This window comes from Pinus tabuliformis, chromosome 9, assembly GCF_031772625.1.
Source record: "Pinus tabuliformis cultivar Carrire ecotype Pingquan chromosome 9, CPIR1, whole genome shotgun sequence".
Taxonomy (NCBI): domain Eukaryota; kingdom Viridiplantae; phylum Streptophyta; class Pinopsida; order Pinales; family Pinaceae; genus Pinus; species Pinus tabuliformis.
Window position 1 is genome coordinate 1,753,264,317 of NC_142307.1, and position 22,370 is coordinate 1,753,286,686.

General features: G+C 37.9%; 3 protein-coding genes across 3 annotated transcripts; 1 reads left to right on the forward strand and 2 right to left on the reverse strand.

Moving 5' to 3' along the window:
- Positions 1-5,370: 5,370 nt before the first annotated feature.
- LOC149155741 (uncharacterized) lies at positions 5,371-6,006 on the forward strand. The gene has a single exon (XM_089444512.1). It carries the CDS (start codon positions 5,371-5,373, stop codon positions 6,004-6,006), a length of 636 nt encoding a protein of 211 aa, XP_089300638.1.
- Positions 6,007-10,345: 4,339 nt separating this feature from the next.
- Positions 10,346-14,475, reverse strand: LOC149155742 (uncharacterized). The gene is made up of 9 exons (XM_089444513.1): positions 14,216-14,475; positions 13,774-14,122; positions 13,200-13,399; positions 12,883-13,118; positions 11,313-11,393; positions 11,128-11,199; positions 10,967-11,047; positions 10,782-10,862; positions 10,346-10,681 (listed from the first exon to the last, which is right to left on the reverse strand). Exons 1-9 carry the CDS (start codon positions 14,473-14,475, stop codon positions 10,656-10,658), a joined length of 1,386 nt encoding a protein of 461 aa, XP_089300639.1. The 3' UTR covers positions 10,346-10,655.
- Positions 14,476-21,078: 6,603 nt separating this feature from the next.
- Positions 21,079-21,807, reverse strand: LOC149155743 (flowering locus K homology domain-like). Its single transcript, XM_089444514.1, has one exon. The coding sequence runs from the start codon at positions 21,805-21,807 to the stop codon at positions 21,079-21,081; it is 729 nt and encodes a 242-aa protein (XP_089300640.1).
- Positions 21,808-22,370: the final 563 nt, after the last annotated feature.

A 22,370-nucleotide genomic window follows, 5' to 3' on the forward strand; every position in this document is an offset into this window, starting at 1 on the left:
TAGATTACACAATTGCAATATGTGTGACGAAATGCTTGTCATGGCTAGTAGGGATCTAGTCAAGGTCTTGAACAAGTATTTTATTTGGTACTATCATTTCCATGTTATATTATTGATTTGAAGAGATGGATCAATTCTGGGCAATGACCTGGGCTCTGAGCCTGAAAAAGTGGCTTAAATCCTGGGGTCACTGGAATAGCACTGAAAATTCTAGTCCACATTCATTGGTAGGTAGGTATGTTAGAGAGAATTTAGGTTGTTGGTCACTCCCTTGCCCATAGCATGAGAGCCCCTATGGCCCAAGAGACCTAAAACAGAAGTGGGAACCAGGGACAGGTTGTCTGAGTGGCTGACTTATCCTCTAAGGGTTCTCTTGATGATGTTGGATGTTTTTATGGTGTGTTCTCATCAGTTCCACTTCGTTAATGTGACTTAAGAGGTCAAATCATATCATAGTGGCCTCTCGTCACATATTTACCCCGACTGGCTAGTTAATTACGTAGATGTGGTTGGAGGGTGTTATAGAGTGGTATTAGAGCATGGTTCACCCCTCAAACTGGATGGGCTATGTGTTGGTCATGCATTCGTATCAATTGCATGCGTGTCTCTCACACATTCACTCCATATGTTTGTTTCATTTGCATGAAGTTAATCATTTTGCAATGATGTTGTCATGTAGAACTTAGTGTACTTTTGTCATATGTATCGTTGTGAGTGTATGACTGATTAGATGTTGTTATATATCACTTACATGTATCATTTGGTCTGTTTGGTTACATACTTGTATGATTTGGTTGTATGTATAATCTTGTGTGTTGGGTTACATGATGCTACATGTTGTTACGAGTGTTGTTCATTTATGCTTGACTATATGCATTATGTGTGGGCGTGACATGTACTCATGCTTGAGTGCTATCCGCATGTAGGCTAGTGTATTGTCTACATTGTGGTTATGTATGGTCCACATACAATGGTATGGTTTATGTCATCATGCATAAGGTCATGGTATGTATGGTTATGTAATGCTTATGCATTTTCATGTTTGCATGTGGTCAAGTGTACCATGATGTAGTGGATGTTGTCATGCATGAGGTTGTAGTGTGTGTTGTGTTAAGGTCATGCATTGATGACTGGACCCTAGCTAGAATGACAGTTGCATGGTTATATGCTTATGTACTATTTTTATATATTGTTATGATTATGTTATACATGTATCACGTTGATCTGTTGATATTGCAGATAAGGTATCCTCCCCAAGCTATACTAAGGTACATTGGTTTATTGTGATTTGGTTTAGCTAACATAATAGACCTTGTAGGAAGAAATATCAAATGGCTAGCAAGATGGTTGACTACAGAGACTCTCCCTATGAATCTGAAGAGCAGTACAGTGTTGGGAACCCTTCTGATTTGGTAGTGACACTGAGAAGCTTAAAGAAAGAGATAAGGAGTTGTAAGGCGGATAATGATAGAATCATACAGTCACAGGAAAAGCTAGCAAAGGTAAATGCAATCATACTTCAGAGCTTGTCGTATTTGCAACGACAGGGGCTGCTTTGGATCAGTCACAAGCAAGATAACAAAACTAATGGGGCATATGGCAGTAGATTTCATTGCGGTCACTGATCAGATAGAGAGGGCACAAACCAAGATGGAAGATTGTTGGACACTCCTGAGAGGAGAAGGGATAAACACAGGTATGTTTCTAGTTCTGATTCATATAGGCACTATGATCATTACCAGTATCATCCTTACAAAAGGATTAATAGGGGATACTTTCTGGATGATTTTAAGAAAGAAAAGGCACATACTTTTGATGGAGAGGTAAAGATATCATGAGATGCAGAGGCTTGGTTACTCAGTATGAATAAGTTCTTCAGGTTGCATGACTACTCAGAGAATATGAAAGCTAGAGTGGCTACTTTAAGCCTTAAAGGTAAAGCATACATCTAGTGGGAAGATGTGAAGAATTTCAGGGACATAAACGAGGAAGATCTGACTTGGAGTGAATTTGAGTGGTTACTCAAGAAAAAGTATTTGTTGGAGAGTGTTATGAACCAGCTCACAAAAAAATAGAAAATATAGACCAATGACTTCAAAATTAGCCTCTTAAAGGGGGCAATCTCCTTTACATTACACAAATGAAAAATTCTTGGATGATACAAATGAGAAGACCTCATTTCTATATATAGGAGTCTAAGGGGTCCCAATACAATCATATCCTACATAACAATAATATTGTAGGGGCACAACAATAACAATTATGGGCTTCTATGGGGCATAATAATAACAACATGGGGATTATATGGGCACAATAATACAATAAGGGGTTGCACTAATAACAATAAGGGGTTACACTAGTAGTATAGGGACCTAACATGCCCCTCTCCTTCAAAAAGTGTTGTCCTCACTGCTTGAGTAGTTTTGGATGCTTTTGTATAAAATTCTCATCCTCCCATGTGGAATCTTCAACGGATAAGTTCTTCCACTTGATGAGATACTCTGAAATTGATCGATTTCATAGCTATCGGGTTCTTGTTTCTGTGACTGCTTCAGGTTCCAATATGATTTTTTCTTTTTCGTCAAGTTCTGACAATATTGTTTGAACTGGGAGCTTATCACCTATAACCTTCTTTAAGAATGAAACATGGAAAACTAGGTGCACTCGGGAAGATGTAGAAATCTCCAATTGGTATTCCATTATACCAATATTTTGTAACACCTTGTACGGACCATAATAAATTTGGTGATAATTTATTATCCTTCTTAGCTTTCTTGAGGGGCATTTGTTTGTATGGTTGTAGTTTTAGAAATACCCAGTCACCTACATCAAAACTTCCTTCATTGCAATATTGATCTTCCTGTTGTTTCATTCGATTCTATGCCAAGTTTAGGTTATCCTTTAAAAGTTGGAGAACTTGTTGTTGATGCCCGATGTGATCTTTCACTGCTTGAACATTTTTCTTCATGATATGTCCTTCTATATTGAGAGTTTGAGGAGTGGTAATTCCTGCCAATGCATTACAAGATATAGTAAGATTCATTCCTTCTTTCTCTACGGTTGGTTCGTGGTGAGTATCCTTTTCTTTTGACGTTTCTTGATCCTTTTCTTCCTAATATTTCACTGCTTGAACCTTCTTCTTCTTGATATGTCCTTCTATCTTGAAAGTTTGAGGAGTGGTAATTCCTCCCAATGCAGTACAAGATATGGTCGGATTCATTTCTTCTTTCTTTGGGGTTGGTTCCTAGTGTATAATTTCTTGATCCTTTTCTTCATCCTCTTTACAATCTATGTAAAATAATTTCTTGTTAGCACACTTATGACCTTTAATTTAATTTCTATCACAACTATAACAAAGCCCTTTTGCTGTTTTTTCTTCCAATTGTTTGGTGTCAACCTTGTATGTTGTCGAAGGTGAGGAGAAACAACACTTCCATCTTTATAGTTGTGAGTGGTAGAATTCCTTGTTGCCATAATTTTGTTTTCCACTTTTCTTGCCAACCTGTATGCCTTCTCCAATGAATCAGGTTCCCAAAGGTGAACATCATGTTGGATGTTATCTTTTAAAGTCCCTATGAAGACATCAATCCTCTGCTTCTCTGGAATATCATTTACCCTTATATTCAATTTTTGGAATTCCTCAATGTGCTTTGCTATTGAACCCTTTTGTTTGAGATTTATCAATTGGCTAAATAAGGTGTTGCTCTTTGTCTCCTCATAATGTGCTATCATTTCCTCCGTGAAAATTGACCAGGTCATAAGTGCTTTACGGGAACAAATCCCTCTAACCATACAAATTGATTCAGTTCTAAATATAAAGATGCAATAGCCTGTGAGAGAGAATACGACTTGTCTGGTCGAGCAGAAACAAATCCGTCGAATTAAGAAATTCATGAAAGGGGAGCAAAGAAAGATCCTTCATTGATTGGTGAAACGGAGTTGGGATTGGTTGAGCGGCCCTCATTGATTGAAATATACATTTTGTAACAGTTTCACATCATGTAGATCAAAATATTGCTCCAACTGTAGTATCCATGTTAAATTAAACAAAGTCTTTCGTAGAAATCGCATGAGAAAATTTTTTGGCCGACGTGTTTCAAACCAACAAGTTTGGTTCATCATCAGGACCAGATGAAGAGGCAGACCATGGCAAAGGCTTAAATAGAGAGCAATGTAGAGACATAATTTCAAGTAACGGCTATATTTGAACAATTTTGTTTAAATTATAATATTAAATTATTAATATATTAAAAACAAATATTATTAAGTAACGGCTATATTAAACGGCTAGTTTTTGAAAAATATTTAAATAATGATATTATTTCATTAATTTATTAAAAATATTAATAGGTAATGGCTATATTAAACGGCTAGTTTTTGAAAAATAATATTTAAATTAATTTATTAAAACCAAATATTACTAGTTCTTGAAAAATAATATTTAAATTAATTTATTAAAACCAAATATTACTAGTTCTTGAAAAATAATATTTAAATAATGATATTAGTTTATTAATTTATTAAAATATTAATATGTAAAGGCTATATTAAACAGCTAATTTTTGAAAAATAATATTTAAATTAATTTATTAAAACCAAATATTATTAGTTTTTGAAAAATAATATTTAAACTGTGATATTAGTTTATTAATTTATTAAAAAATTATTAATAAGTAATTGCTATATTAAACATCTAGTTTTTAAAAGGAGTAGTCTATAATGCGATTTTTTGGAGATTCTGATCATCCAAAAAGTGCATTATTCCGGCCAACCACCCAACTGGCCTTTTCCTCTCCGTCTCCTTCACATCGCTGGAAAGTCAACTCTGTTACCTCCGTCACTGTCACCTCGCACGCCGACTACCTGTTTCAAATTTACCAACCCCGCCAACCCCGCGTACAAGCATATCGCAATTGCGCCAACTCAATTTGAAAATTTCAGCCGAACTGGAGCATCCCCTGCTACCCCGCCCTTGCCAGAGCAGAACCACCGACTGAGCGAACCCCGTCTTTATTTCCCGTCTGCTGTCATCGACTGAGTCAGCTGTGAGTGCGTCTGGATGAAGTTTTCTTCTTCGGAGCTGCAATTTCTTGTGGAATCAAAAATGACAACTTCAGAAATCAATTTTGTCTGAAAACTGCAAGCATGATCGACTTCTTGCATGGTCAGTATCTTGCATGGCCAAGAATGTTTGTGAGTTTGAAGGAACCACGTAAGATCACCCTCATAGAAAACCTACTGAGACCAAAAAGCTGCCATGATTGTATTATTGGCCTTGTGTTTAATACTTGATTGATCGATCTTGAATCTTGGCCATATGATATGACAATTAGTTAACAGAAGTGGGTGAGGGCTCTGGTGACGGGCTCCATGGAATGGCATGAAGTGGGTGAGGGCTCTGATGAGGGGCTGCATGGCATGGCACCTAAAAAGGGCTCATCACAATTCAGGGGAAACTTCATTTGTTGTCTGCTAGCGATGATATTCATTGTTATAGGGGCGCTGATTCTCTTCTTGACCGTGTTGAAGGCCACCTCCCCAGCAATTAATTTAACTGGAGTGCAGGTACAAAGCCTCTACATCTCAGACTATTCAGATTTGGAGCACAGCAGAATCAATATCACCATCTCAGTGTTTGTTGCAGTCAAGAACCCAAACATTGCAACCCTCAATTACACTCACAGAAGCAATATCGAGTTGTTTTACTATGGCAACCAGATTGCATCCATGTACATACCGCAGGGGCAAATTATGAGTGGGGAAACGCAGCACTTGTCTGCAACTATTGTGGTTGGCCCATTTTCTCTCCTTCCCCGTAATTCAAATCCTAGTGATATTAACCCTCTTGAACCTGACTCCAGTATTCTTGTTGTACCAATAGGCTGCAAAATACATGTCCAAGGTCGTATAAAGATTCTGAATGCTCTTGCTCACCGTGTTCAGGCGTCCATCATTTGTAATATCGACATTAATGGTCACAATGGTGGATCTATTTATAGCTTTTAGTGTTCACGAGTTGGATAATATTGGTTAATGAAATGTGTTGGATTCATTTGGAATTTAGACCCAGTTTATTGCACTTACCATTTGTCTGTTTTTTAGAACGAATTTATTGCTGTGTGTCCTGTTTTATACTTCTTTATGCTAGTTTTACAGAAGAAATAGAAAGGCTAGAATTATTCAATGAAAGGCATGTATGCCATAGTTGATGACCTAAATCGCAGTTTTTGTCTTTAAAAAAACCACCGGAGGAACCATTATGAGGTAATTTAGTTAGGAAATAACTAAATTACAGTGTGTGTTTTTTTCCTAAACATCTTTTCAAAAGAATGCACTGCTTTTTAAAAATTTATGCTGATTATGAATTCTATTCTATTTAGTTTAACAGTGAATTTTCTCTTAAGAAATCACAATTTCATTATGAATTCTATGTCATAACCTTAATTAAAGAAGGGAAAAGAATTTCAGGGTCTCGTAAGTTTGAATCTGGGTTGAATGACGTTCCGTTTCGACTCTCAACTACTAGGTTATTGAATTTTCGCTTGTGAATTACATAGCATTGGGCCAACTTATAATTCGGAGTCGTCCAGGTTTGAATTGAGCCGTGACATTCAAACAGACAAAAAGGAATGCATTATTAACATTAACATTTTCTATTTTTTGTCATTACAAGTGCAGTATTTTCTTTTTTTTGGATCAATAAAAGGATTTACTAGTTTTTTGCTTGATTCAATATATGTTACATAAAAGGCTCCCTCTGCAAATTTGCCAAAATGATTCTTAGGATACTGTAGCCTACATCAAATTACTTCACATGTAGACAGCTACATTTTCCTGTCTAAGAGCTAGCTTGCAACACCATTGTTTTTAGGGTTCTTTTATTTGAAGAAACTTTTGGGTTATCCTTCTTTCAAAAATTAATGCTAAAATTCCCTTCAATTTCTTCATGTGAAAGGCCCTTTGTTTCAGGCATAGCACTCGGTACTCCCATGCTTCTCAAGGACTCTTAAAAAATTTGCACAGCTTCTTCAGAGAGGAAAGATGGTAGCAAACCGATGCCCTGGATATTCAGAGAGTCCGACAATTAATTCATTCAACAATAGAGCTACATAAACTTGCACAGGCAGTATTAACATTCTCAAAATATTACTGAGAACGCTTTCCATTTCAGAATACAATGGCAACACACAAACTAGAGGAGTAAGCGATGAAATGAACATGTTTTCTTTCTCCCTCTATTTGTACTAACAATGGCACCAGCTCACTGAGCTAGGATATGAATGATGTCATTGAATGATTTATTAAAAGAACAGATGTATCTGCATAAATAATGTTGGCAGCAAATTTAATTACAAAATTGGAAGGAATAATATGGCGATTTTGGCTGGCAAACACATAATATATGATGTGGACTAGATAATGTAAAATTGACTGTTCATCAATTCAGTAACAGGGTCACAGAATATGGCTACAGCATGTTAAACGAAAGTCATGCCAGCATCTAATATGATAGCTGCAACCAAAGAATACCTATTATCTGCCTGACAGAGATGTCCCTTCCCTGAAGTTCTTAAGGGTAATAAATAATGCACAGCAGCTTTCATCCTCTCTGCAGTGTAGTCGATCCACTAGCTTCCCACCAATAGCTTTGATCGGGAGATATCATTCACATTAGCTTGCTCCATCGATCCAGAAAAACTGGTGGTGTGTTCCAACAGAGAATGGCTGTCAAAGCTTTCAAACTTGAACATTTGCAAGTGAAATAGAAGATGCAGCTCATCATGGCATCAATAAGCACCACAAAAGTATACATGATGATCAAAAGAGGACCCTCCCACATCCTGGAATACACATCACCATAATTCAAAAACTTCACTCTATATTCATAGAGGCTTTCCACAAAAGTAGTCCCAATAGCTATTCCCAGGATTATCATGAGACCCACTATTACAAGATACTTTTTTCTATGTGGTTCATTTGCCAAGTTTTATAAGTTTGAAACACAAAAGCCTCTTGTGAATTGCAGGTTCTCGCTTATGAAGGGGGTTGTAATTTAATAGCAGAGACTGAATTCAATGTGTCCTCCTCCATATCTTTAACCATGGAATCCATTAACTTGTTCATGTTATTATTTTCTTTAGGCCTGCAGCCCAGTCACTCATAAACTAACTCATCAAGTGGCCAATATAAAGTCTATGTCAACAGAAGACCATATATATATACACACACAGCGAGATTCTTGCAGGAGTGACTGAATTTTAAGGAATATGCAGTGAATAGAGGATCAGGAAGACTATGAAAAGAAAGAAACTAACTACTTCTAAAATGACCAGGCAAACCTCTTAGAATATCACAATTCATAATGCTAAGCAAACTTCTTGGAACCATAATAGAAGTGGAAAAACCATAACCGTGTTCTTGAAAATTAGGAGCACATAATCAGACAACCATTAGTCAAGAAATTATCTATTAGACACTGTAAGTACCACCATCCAGCACAGAAATTGCTATCTGGAACCAACGGCTGAATCTAAACAAGATAAAACTTGTATTCTGAACCCATAATAAATTGCAGCAAAACAAAAATGCAGTTATAAACTCTTCCAAATAAAAATTGTGTATAGTTTGATCAAATATTCAACATCTGCATAATAGAGTTTTTTAAGACTGCAATTCTAATACACTATAACCCATGACAGCTATAATGAAAGTTCAAAATAAGATCAAGTTATGGTATTCATGCTTTGGTAAAGACCTACCAGTCCTCTGATTATTTTAAACCCTTTATCAGATATTGTGCCCTCTAATGTTCCTTTCTATTGACTAAGGAAGTTAATCACTGAAAGCTCTAGTTTGTTAATATTGAATTTTCTAACACAGAGCATGCTAAGGAATCTCGTCACAAGTATTTACCATGTGTGAGATGAACTAGAACCAACTATTAGTGCATGGAAACCATTAATATGATTTATATATTAAGCAATGAGAGGTCATTGAAAAGACGTTAAAATATTTAAAACAATCCTGTTAATGCTTGAGAGCATATAACAAAGAAGTTGATCCATCACTCAAAAGTTCCTTCAACTAGTTTTCACTTTTTTTGAAGCCAAGAAACACCCAAGCCCAAACAAGGGGAATATGGATAGGAACCTCTGTACCATACCTTGAACAAGTCATTGTGAGAGGATCACCAAATCAAATATCAACAATTTTAGATGTACCTATTTGAATGCTTAATTTTGATTTCCTAAGTCTTGCTGTCTTACATTTTCTTTGTGTTCATCTTCATCGATGTCATTGTCTACTTTTGGAAACTATTTTAAACAATTGAACGCACATGCTTTCCCTTTTATCAAATAACACCTAGAATGTTTCTTGTGCTAAACCAATTGCTTTGAACTCAATTATTTAACACAGGTTCTGCTTTGCAAAACACTTTCCAACAACTTGTTTTAGTATAGACACATGAATTTTATTTTAGAAAATACCAAAAAAAAACTACATCCTAAAGAAATATGACCACTAATATTATATGTTTATACGATTCTAGCCATTTTGATATTTTGTCAAAGTGTTGGTTTGCATACTGTTGTAGGTGACTGTTTGAGCTTTTATCTGCAAATAGGAAGGTACAATGAACATATATACCAAAGAGACTTCAATATAACACAAATAACATAAAATCCATATGGTAGCAATATTTTTGAACATGCCAAGATCACTTTTATTAAAGATGAAAATACACATACCACTGATAACCCATGGGGAAGCCAACAATTGTGGGATAGATTGAGAAATATCAGCGAGCAAATAAGAGATATATGACTACATATAAGTGTTGCTTTAATTAAGATAAAATATCAATAGTATCAGCACCTTCCACATGGACAATGCATACATAGGAGTATGCATATGTCACCTTCAAATGTTTGAATCTGCCCAGAAATTATGTACAGGTCCAGCAACTCGTTTTAGTATAGACACGTGAATTTTATTTTAGAAAATACCACAGAAGAACTCCATTTTGAAGAAATATGAGCATGCACAGTAATAACCATTAACAAATGTATTGGTAAAGTTGATTTATTTTTAAACCAAAAATAAAAACAAGTGTTGTCAAAGAGACACATCTTCAAGTCTACATATACCATACATATCAGCTACTTCCCTTTTATATAAGAAGTGCTTCAGGTGCAAGAGGCATTGCAGTCTTTGTTGTATATAATGATTTATTGCATTCTGTCATGTGAAATTGTCATTATAAAAAAAAGTGTTGGAAATTACCCAATGAAGAAAGAGAAAACAAGCTCATAATCAAATATGCAAGTACTTGATTATTGGACCATTGAACACTTTATTTATATAGAAAAGATGAAGTACATGTACATACTTGCAACTTATCACAAGTTGGAACAATTTCAAACCCTAGCCAGTGAAACCAAGAAAACCCTAACAACCAACTCCTCATATATAAGAATCACACCTAACAAAAGCTGGTCACTACACCAAGAATCCTCAACAACCTAGCATCATCAACTGCAATGACATTCATGACACGAATGCTGGTATATGGGAGATTAAAGAAGAAGAAGCTGGATTTTCTCTGACAACTTGTTGGAGAAGCCTACAAGTTGGTTAACCTTTATGTCTTTTCCTCAGCCCTGCTGGTTTATTCTATGTCCTGGGTCAATATGCAAACATTTAGACACCATATTAACAATGGCAACAACAACCACTACACAATTTAAGAGCAAACTAAGAGCATAAACATGGAAACAAACCTGGAAAATCACCAATTTGGGTGTTGTCAATGAGCCAATCTTGTTCGGATGGAGGTTGATCCATTGAAGAAGTTTTTGTATCTGTAAGATAACAATGCAATTTCCATCAGACCAAATAATATCATGTGAATTAATACAGGGATCAAAATACAAACTATATCAATTAGGGATCCCATTAAATGCACCTTGACTCATGTGATCAATAGAGCGATGGTTCTTCTGTCTACATGCTTCAAGTGAAGGCACAATATGGGGATGGTGCACCCCTGCAAATATTCAAAAACTAAATTAACAACATCAACAACAACCAGTGCACACAGATAAGAGAAAAGGCATAACAACAAACCTGGAAAATGACCAATTTGGGTGTTGTCAATGAGCCAATCATGTTCGGATGGAGGGAGATCCATTGAAGAAGCTATTGTATATGTAACATAACAATGTAATTTCCATCAGAGCAAATAATATGATGTTAATTTATAGAGGCATCAGAATACAAACTACATCAATTAGGTGTCTTGTCAAATACACCTTGACTGATGTGATAAATAGAGGGATGATGCTTCTGTCTATGTGCTTCAAGTGAAAGTATATTATTGGGATGGTGCACCCCTACAAACATTCAAACACTGCATTAACAACATCAACAACAACCAGTGCACACAGATAAGAGAAATGACATAGCAACAAACCTGGAAAATGACCAATTTGGGTGTTGTCAATGAGCCAATCATGTTTGGATGGAGGGCGATCCATTGAAGAAGATGTTGTATCTATAAGATAACAATGTAATTTCCATCAGAGCAAATAATATGATGCTAATTTATAGAGGCATCAAAATATAGACTACATCATTAGGTGTCCCATCAAATTCACCTTGACTCATGTGATAAATAGAGTGATGTTTCTTCTGTCTACGTGCTTCAAGTGAAGGCACAATATTTGGATAGTGCACCCCAGCAAACATTCAAACACTACATTAACTACATCAACAACAACCAATGCACATAGTTAAGAGAAAACACATATCATATAATCTCTCTATAGAACTTACTTGGGACAGTAGAGGATGCATTGTTAGAGCGAGGACGACCACGCTTGTTAAGGTGTTGAAATTGAAATGGTTCATCTTCAGATGCAGGGACATTCAAATCAATATCCAAGCTGGCATTTTTTTTGCTTCTTTTATTTTTCCTCTTAGGACTAAGGAAACTCTTCTTCCTCTTTAAAGATGACTCATAAGCACCCAACCCAAGGGTGAAGTCATAATCCATAATATGAAGATCATTAACATCATCCAGAAATTTTTTAGCCAAATCAATTAATTGTTTTGTCTTACTCACAGTAGAAGGAGGACTATTCCGAAACAGGTCTAGATAGCCAAACAACTCCTTTCTCAACAAATTAAGGTCTTCAAAATTTTCATCATCCAAAATAGTTGTGCTAGTATCTGCATCAAGGTTTGGTGCCTCAATACTTATCTCAGGAGGGGAATTCAATGTATTAGGTGTGGTATCAAGATCCAATAAAGGGTTTGAATCCATTAAGGAGGAATGTAACCAATCTACCTTTATGGCATGCTTGCAAATGTTTCCACGAATAGACCATGTGCAATCACAAGTGATAAAATTTGTGCGATGCCATATGATAAGATATTGCTTATTAGGTTTACTTTGACTCTTCACCCAATAAGCGTGAGATATGCTCTCATGAGGCCTACAATCACTGTCTGGAATTCTTCTAGCCTTTTCCATCGATGATTCAAGCTACTTCTCTTTCTTGTGGTTGTTCAAATATCCTTCTTTTTTCAGAATTTCCTTGAATCGATAACATGGCTCAACATTTTTTATTAGAGTATAGAATAGCCAATCCATCCTACGAGAACATTTCTTTCGTCTATCACATAGAAAGGTTGTCTTGAGATAACTGTGGTATGACTCCACAGCATTATTTGTCTCCTGATTTGCATGAGGAAAATCTCGGCAGCTTTTAACCCACATCCCTACATGTAAAATTTGAACTAGTAAATATATCTTGTCGTTATAAAATAAAAAATGTATGAACTAAAAAAAATAGTATGCGAACTTATGCATCTTTTCACCAGCAACCCAATTCCTGTGGAAATAGTCCAAAAACTTCTCCTCGGTTGCAAATTTGGTGAAAAAACCATTGATTGCATTATCCACTTCATCATTAGAAACATTTTTCATGATATAACCAAGTTCATTGAACATCTCTTTTGCTTTTTCTGAACTGCTGGCCAACCGATTAACATTCTTTAGCCATGCCCTCCTTACATGCCAAATACACAAGATCACTTCACATCTAGTGATTCTCCTGCCAAACTTAATTCATTTTAAGTGAGAAATATTTAGAATGAATGCAACTTGCAATGTCAAATAAGAATATTGATGTTACCTCAAAGCAATGATTTCAGCCAATGCATCATCAACCATAAAGGCATTGACCTTCCAGTCAGGACGAAGCTGAAAACACCTATGCATGAGGTGCTCCAACCATACTGCTATATCTTGTGATGTATTACGTGACATCACCACCCATGCGACTGGAACCCCACTTTGTTGCTCATCAAACACCGCAAGCGTGTACAACTGATACTGTCATATTAAAAAAAATGAAGTTAATTTTAAGTCAATAATCATATTGAATCATTATAACCAAAATGATTCATTAAGGCTATCATTGCAAATATACTCACTCCATATTTATTTGTACTGAATGTTGAGTCCATAGCTATCAAGCTATTATGGGATAACTTGACCATAGTTTCCAACATCCATTTTGTTTGTATTCCAGCGATAAAAGGGATCTCTCCACCATTGGGTTTCTGATAGAAGAAGAAATCATTATGGTGTTTTTCATACCAGAGATTCACACTCATTTCGTCTTTGCTATGCAGTTGGTAATTTTCTTTTGTCAGACGATTATAGATGTTTACAACATCTTTTCTGCGTAAGAAAAAATCCCTAACCTGAGCTGTGGGATGTATGTCAACATATTTCTTAATATGCATTTTACAAACAGAGTCAATTGGCACTTGAAGGAAAAAACAACTTTCTAAATAAGAAATCATGTCTCTTGAAAGTCTTGGCTTCCTCTGAGGACCATCATCACCAAAAGTGTCGTGTTTGCCATGACAAGGCCATCCTTGCCCATCTTCATGATCATACATGTTGTATGTTATTATTGCAACATCAGGATCTTGAACCATGATCTTTATAATAAAATGGCATTGGCAACCCCTCTTTTTGACAATTGAACGCCTTGGTTTGGTTTTCCATTCTTCTCTCTTGTCCTCTGGGCCATATGAGCAAGTATAACTACAAAATAAATTTTGAAATGTCAACACATATGACAAATGATAAAGCATTGTTAATATCAACATGTAAAGAAGGCTTTTCTAAAATACTTACAGTTCCCATAGTAAGGCAGCACTAGGCCTTGAGCTTGGAGTTTTGCTTTTTCGACGCTGGAAGGAACATGGAGCATCTGGATTCGATTCCTCTCCTTGAATAAAATCACTAATTCTTAGTTTAGGAATTTTTGCAACGTGGTCAATATTCATGTTCGTCTTGTATACTTCAGACCAAACTAAATCTTTACTAGAAAATATGATTTTCTCTTTAGGGTCTTGCACCTCAAGGCCCATAATAGTCTTCCATTTCTTTTCCATGTTGTCTCAATGTCTGCAAAAAAATGTGGACCAACCAATTGCCAACAATGGACCAACTAACATCATCAACTTGATGTCAGATTGGTACCTGATGCCCGCAGAATCTGATACCACGTGATTTTTATGGTCAACTTGATGTCAGATTGGTACCTGATGCCCGCAGAATCTGATACCATGGGATTTTTATGGTCACAACTTGCAGATACATTCATAGCGTGGAATGTGGGAACCACAGTAGCTTCAGCTTTCAAGGAAATGTACTAGAAGCTAGCATTAACATGAGACATAGAACTTCGCATAATGCCTCTTGAATACGATAGCACTGGAGCCCGTCACCAGAGCCCTCACCCACTTCTGTTAACTAATTGTCATATCATATGGCCAAGATTCAAGATCGATCAATCAAGTATTAAACACAAGGCCAATAACAGAATCATGGCAGCTTTTTGGTCTCAGTAGGTTTTCTATGAGGGTGATCTTACGTGGTTCCTTCAAACTCGCAAACATTCTTGGCCATGCAAGATACTGACCATGCAAGAAGTCGATCATGCTTGTAGTTTTCAGACAAAATTGATTTCTGAAGTTGTCATTTTTGATTCCACAAGAAATTGCAGCCCCGAAGAAGAAAACTCCATCCAGACGCACTCACAGCTGACTCAGTCGATGACAGCAGACGGGAAATAAAGACGGGGTTCGCTCAGTCGGTGGTTCTGCTCTGGCAAGGGCGGGGTAGCAGGGGATGCTCTGGTTCGGCTGAAATTTTCAAATCGAGTTGGCGCAATTGCGATACGCTTGTACGCGGGGTTGGCGGGGTTGGTGAATTTGAAACAGGCAGTCGGCGTGCGAGGTGACGGTGACGGAGGTAACGGAGTTGACTTTCCAGCGAGGTGACGGAGACGGAGAGGAAAAGGCCGGTTGGGTGGTTGGCCGGAATAATGCACTTTTTGGATGATCGGAATCTCCAAAAAGTCGCATTATAGACTACTCCGTTTTTAAAATAAATAAATAAATAGTCAAAGTCAAACTTTAAAGGAGTGGAGTCAAAAATTATAAAAACGAGTAAAGGCCCTAATCGAGACAATATCATTTGATAAATAAAATAACTAATGGAAATAAAATTAATTAAATTAAAAATAATTAATGGAAAAATAAATAAAATAAAACAAAAATATACACAAGTCAATATATGTATATATATATATATATATATATATATATATATATATATATATATATATATATATATATATATATATATATATATATATATATATATATATATATATATAATAAAAATAAAAATAAATAAATAAAAATAGAAACATATATATATCCAAAGAAAAATAATCAATAAATAAAACGGGGTCAACAATAAAATATGGGGCTCAAGCCCATTAAACAAATAACAAAAATACTAAAAGGAGTTAAGAACAAATAGGGTGATAAAATACATAAAAACACGAAGGATCAAGAAAATAAACTCTAATGAAGAAATCAACAACAAATACTATAAAAAGGATGCCAATACCTACATAGATTAAAATAAATAAATAAAAACTAGGAGGACAAAACAGGGACCCAACTTCTACTAATATTCCAACCATCATCTCTATTCAAATTATTAGGTCTTTTTCCAATTTCTAGGGCCTCCCTCAATTTTCAATGATGAAAATGACTAACCTTAGTAACGACTTGGGCCTCCTCAATGCAGATGTGATGCTTAGATTTATCTGCATGCTCCGCCAAAGCAGAGGAGCAAGTCCTGCCATGTTTGATGTCAGCAGCATGCTCACAAATCCTTTGATTAATCGAGCGACCAATCTCACCAATGTAGGGATTCCCACAAGAGCATGGGATAACGTAAACACCCTTCATATTCTTGGGGTCCACTGGGTCTTTTACAGATCTAAGGGAGCTTTGTATGGTATTTAAAGGCCGAAAGGTTGAAGCCACCTTATGCTTCCTTAGGATCCTTGCAATCTTGTCAGTGGTCCCTTGGATAAAAGGAAGATGAACACTAGAAAATTAATCCTTGGTATCTTTCTTAGTACTAGGACCTTGTTCAGCCCTGAGGAAAGCCTTAGTACATTGATGTCTACTATACCCATTATTAAAGAAAACACTTAGGAGATGTTCTTTCTCTTCCTTGAGATGGTTCTCATCAGAAACTCTTAAAGCTCTAGTTGCTAAGGTGTTGAGAACACCAAGCTTTTGAGCTGAGAAATGATGAGAATTAGAATGAAGATACTGTTTTTTATGAGTTTTCTTACAATATACCTGATGAGAGAAAGAGCCATTATCATTCCTTGAGAGGAGGATGTCAAGGAAGGGATGACTACCATTACCTTCAAATTCCATGGTGAACTTTATAGAACTAGATCCATGTTACCGGATGTTGGAAATAATACTGAGAGGGGGGGGTGAATTAGTATTATCAAGTTCTTTTAATAAATCTTCCTTATTTATTCTTTGAATTATTTTTGCATGTCAGTACCATAAAATAATGAGCATGAACAAAGAAAACAGATAGTCACAGCAAAGAACACAAGATGTAAGGTGGAAACCCAATGTGGGTCAAAACCACCTGCTGCAATATGTCTCTATCTTCTTTCAAATTAGAAACTCCTTTTACAATGGTTTTGTACTGGTGCAGTCCTTTACCATTACGCAGGCTGCAACCTGCAGAGAGCTACAACTCTCTCTCGTTTTCCAGTCTCTCCTGGAAGGGAGCTACAACCCCCTACTTCTTTTCTTTCAAGGACCACTTTTCATAAATTTTCAAACTGCGCCTTCTGTGGCGCCGCGACCACCGCACCTGCGCCTTCTGTGGTGCCTCCGCACTGCGTCTTCTGTGGTGCCTCTGCACTGCGCCTTCTGTGGCGCCGCGACCACCGCACCTGCGCCTTCTGTGGTGCCTCCGCACTGCGTCTTCTGTGGCGCCTCTGCACTACGCCTTCTGTGGCGCCTTCGCACTGCGCCTTCTGTGGCGCCTCCGCATTGTGCCTTCTGTGGCGCCTCTGTGGCGTCTCCGCACTGCGCCTTCTGTGGCACCTCCGCACTACGCCTTCTGTGGCGCCTCCGCACTGCGCCTTCTGTGGCGCCTCTGTGGCGTCTCCGCACTGCGCCTTCTGTGGCACCTCCGCACTGCGCCTTCTGTGGCGCCTCCGCACTGCGCCTTCTGTGGCGCCTCTGTGGCGTCTCCGCACTGCGCCTTCTGTGGCGCCTCCGCACTGCGCCTTCTGTGGCATCTCCGCACTGCGCCTTCTGTGGCGCCTCCGCACTGCACCTTCTGTGGCATCTATGTGGCGTCTCCGCACTGCGCCTTCTGTGGCGCCTCTGTGGCGTCTCCACACTGCGCCTTTTGTGGCGTCTCCGCACTGCACCTTCTGTGGCGCCTCCGCACTTCCGCAGCTGCAACGCTCGAGAGATCACCCTTCACAGATTCGATTTCAACTTCCCTTTCATAGATCAAAATTTTAAAACAATAACCCAATATTTCAAATCTTAAGATATTCGATTTGCCAGAATCAATTAGCCAAGTGATCTCCTTTGCTTTATATAGGCTTAGGCCTTTCACAATACCACGGGCCAAAACCATAGGATCAAAAAACTGTTGGACTAATACCATGAACCAACCATGAAAGTACGTGAGATCAACACTTTTGACGAAGTACCATGGTCCAAAACCATAGGTTCAAATACCAAGGACTAACTACCATGAACCAAAGGTAAGTTCTCCAACATATACGCGCTTTTCCTCATAGGTTCAAATACCAAGGACTAACTACCATGGACCAAAGGTAAGTTCTCCAACATATACACGCTTTTCCTCATAGGTTCAAATACCAAGGACTAACTACCATGGACCAAAGGTAAGTTCTCCAACATATACGCGCTTTTCCTCATAGGTTCAAATACCAAGGACTAACTACCATGGACCAAAGGTAAGTTCTCCAACATATACGCGCTTTTCCTTGCATGAAAGTGCGTGAACTTTTTCTCTACATGAAATAAACTTTTCTCTGCATAAAAGTGCGTGAACTTTTCTCTACATTATAATTTATTACCTGAGATGAGTGGGTTGCCATCAAGTACAACATATGTATCATAATGCCAACAATCTCCCCCTTTGGACTTGATGGCAACAACAACCAATCACTCTCCCCCTTTGACATCAAGCGCAAAGGGTTATGCTCCCCCTAAGAACATGCTCCCCCTGACTATAAACCGGATCTGCAAAGAAGAACCATAATCCATGACCATGAAAGAGATAGAGATGTATTGCAGCAATATTCAGACCAGCATCCATGATCTCATTCTGTACTTCCTCCATAATGCCAACAATGCATGATATGCTCCCCCTGAACCTGTGCCATTCGATCTTTAACCAATCCGCAACCCAGCACATGTACGCATATACTTCAGATGAACCTTGCGTACAACCAACAATCAGAAGAGATTCAATAACAAGATGATGCATCAACAACCCCCAACTTTTGCCTGAGGTATTCAAAGGTCTCCCTAGGCAATGGTTTGGTGAGTATATCAGCAACCTGTTCCTTAGAAGGAACATACTCCAACTTGACCTTTTGTTCAAGCACTTGTTCCCGGAGAAAGTGATACTTAATTGGTATGTGCTTGGTTTCTGAATGCATGACTGGGTTCTTTGAAATGCTGATTGCACTTGTATTATCACATAAGATGGAGATGGGTGGTGTACAAGTGATTTGAAAATCCTGCAAGGTCTGCATCATCCAAAGGAGTTGAGTGCAGCAAGATGCAGCAACAACATATTTTGCTTCAGCTGTAGACAAGGCAATCGAACTCTGTTTCTTGCTGAACCAAGATACTAATCTGGAACCCATAAAGAATGCACCACCACTTGTGCTTTTCCTGTCATCCACGCTTCCGGCCCAATCTGCATCTGTATAAGCATGAAGTGTGAGATCTGTATCTCTAGGATACCATAAGCCATAGTTTTGAGTCCCTTGAAGATATTTGAAGATTCTCTTTACTGCCTGAAGATGAGTTTCCTTTAGATTTGCCTGAAATCTTCCAACTATTCCCACTGCATGCATGATGTCTGGTCGGGTACCTGTCAAATAAAGTAGACTTCCAATCATAGATCTGTAAGTTGGTTGATGCACTGCTGCTGATTCATCATTTGCACTGAGGTTACATCCTGTGACCATGGGTGTACATACTGGTTTTGCTTCTTCCATACCATATTTCTTCAAAATCTGCTTGAGATACTTGGTTTGAGACAAGAAGATCCCTCCTTCATTTTGTTGGATTTGCAAACCAAGAAAATATGTCAGTTCTCCCAACAAGGACATTTCGAATTCTTTCTGCATCACCAAGGCAAAGCTTTGACTCATAGCTTCTTCATTGCTGCCAAAGATAATGTCATCTACATACACAACAAGTATCAGCAATTTGTCATTTTCAACTTTTATATAAAGATTGATGTCTGCTGATCCTTTTGAAAAACCTTGTTGATGAAGATATTTGTCCAAACGATAGTACCAAGCCCTTGGAGCTTGTTTGAGGCCATAGAGAGCCTTTTTCAATCTGCATACAAGATTTGGATCATTTCCAAGAATGAAACCATCTGGCTACTCAATGTATACTTCTTCTTCCAAGTCTCCATTCAGAAAGGCTGATCTCACGTCCATTTGAAATACTTTGAAGTTTTGAAAGCTTGAGAGAGCAAGGAACATTCAGATGGCCTCAAGTCTTGCAACAGGAGCAAAAGTTTCTTCAAAATCTATTCCTTCTTGTTGCGCATACCCTTTACAAACAAGTCTGGCCTTGTTTCTAATTACTTCTCCATTTTCATTCAATTTATTTTTGAAGACCCATTTTGTTCCTATAACATTCTTATCCTTTGGTCTAGGAACCAGCTCCCAAGTGTTGTTCTTTTCGATCTGCTCAAGTTCTTCATCCATTGCTTTGACCCAACATTCATCTTTGCATGCCTCTTTCACATTTTGTGGTTCAGTGGAAGAGAGTAATGCCAAATAGCTTGAAGCTTCTGCAATTGTTCTTCTTGTTTGTACATGTTGGACACCTAATCCTAAGTGGGTTAGTGTGGAAGTCGAATGGAAAAAAGCAGTCCAAGAGACCTTGGGATCTAAAACCCAAGAGTCACAACATTGTATTATAAATGTATATCTCCTGTTAATAAAAAAATAAACTCACATGATTTATCTTTCCTATTCTATGTTTCCCATGTGTGTTTAACATGGTATCAGAGCAGGCGTATTCCTGCCCTGCATAATTAATGTGAGCCATTTGTCTTATGGCCTTTTTGTGCAGTCATTTCTGCCATCAATTCTGCATCTCAGGAATATTTTCTCATGAATATTACTTCAGCTAAATTTTAGCTGCTCCTGACACTGCCAGCGCTGTCCAAGCTGTTCTGAGATGTCTGTCTGCCACACCTGCGCTGCCCTGACATATTCTATTTATAATTCCTGCGCCCTGTTCAGTTAAATACGCTCAGACTTCAAAACCGTTTCATATTCTCTGCAAATTGGGCTCTGTCCATAATTAACGCCTCTGTCCAGAGCGCTACTCTGCCTCTGCCTCCTGTGATAAAGTTTAAGGATGATGGTCCTGCTCGTCCTCCGCCGCGGAGATAATATTTAGGACCATCTGCAGTGCGCAGTGAAATTCACGGACTTTTCCACGAATTTCAATTGTCATTTGACCAGCCATTTCTCTCATTTCTTGCACGACTATGGTTGCTCCACTATTCTTTTCACAGCTCTCCATATTTGGAACAATTTTATGATTCACAACGTCCTCAGAAATTTGCATCGTGTGTCTGTAATTATTATCGTCAGGAAATGGCCTTGGGATCTTTAACATGATATTGATTCCAAATTTAGGAAGAACGCTAAGATCATGCTCAAACATCTTTAGATTAGAAAGAACTTGTTCCAGAGCTTTATGAACATTCGCAGGTTCTCCTCGTATCTCAAGCAGCCTGTCGTCTTTTGTACCACATGCAAAGGGAATATTATCAACACCATCGAATATTTGAATATTGGCGTTTGTACTTCGTTTAATAGCTCGTATTGTTGTCCCCGCCACTCCAATTATATGTGAAGCCTGTTCTTCACCCCCTAGTAGCAGTCGAGTTATAACAACTTGATCTGAACTTTCGGGACGATCTAATCCAGTGACTAAAGCATGAACTTTAAGGATACCTTTCACTGCTGGGTGATATTGTGTTTTACGTTGCGAGTTGGCCCACACCAGGACCACTTGTTCAGAGCACCGTAATTCTCTTTCTAGAATTCTGATGCTATATCTTGTTAATTCCATTAAACTACCTCGGAGGAATTAACAATGGCAGCAGCCAATATTTAAGCCAGTTCATTCTAAAAGCCTTCTCTGAGCCAGTGAATTGACCTTAGCACATTAATTGTGGCAGTGAGTCCATTCTGAGGCCTTATTTGAGGGTTTGGACGATATTGCTTTGCTTATCCGAGGTGAATATTCTGTTGAGCACTTGTTCGGATTCGAACTCGGATTGTTACCTGGATTGTTTGCCTTGAAGGGGTTTTAGGAATCGCCCTCTGGAGCAGTGGAAGGTTACAGAGCTGAAAGACGAACTCAAGAGGCGAAGCAAAACATCTAACGGCATCTCCAACTTCATATCCTTATGCAGTGGGGTATTTTCTGAAGCAGCATTGTGTTCAAATGCTCCATAATTGGACGCTGAGGTATCAATAACCATGTCTCCAGGATGAATAGTTCGATTCTGACCAAAGTGCTTTTCCATTGCATAAAATATTTCCTTTGTGAAATTTGCTGGTAATTTCTTATCTATGCGCATTGTGTTCAAATTTGCTGGTACTTTCCAAACTGATCAAATTTGCGCCCCT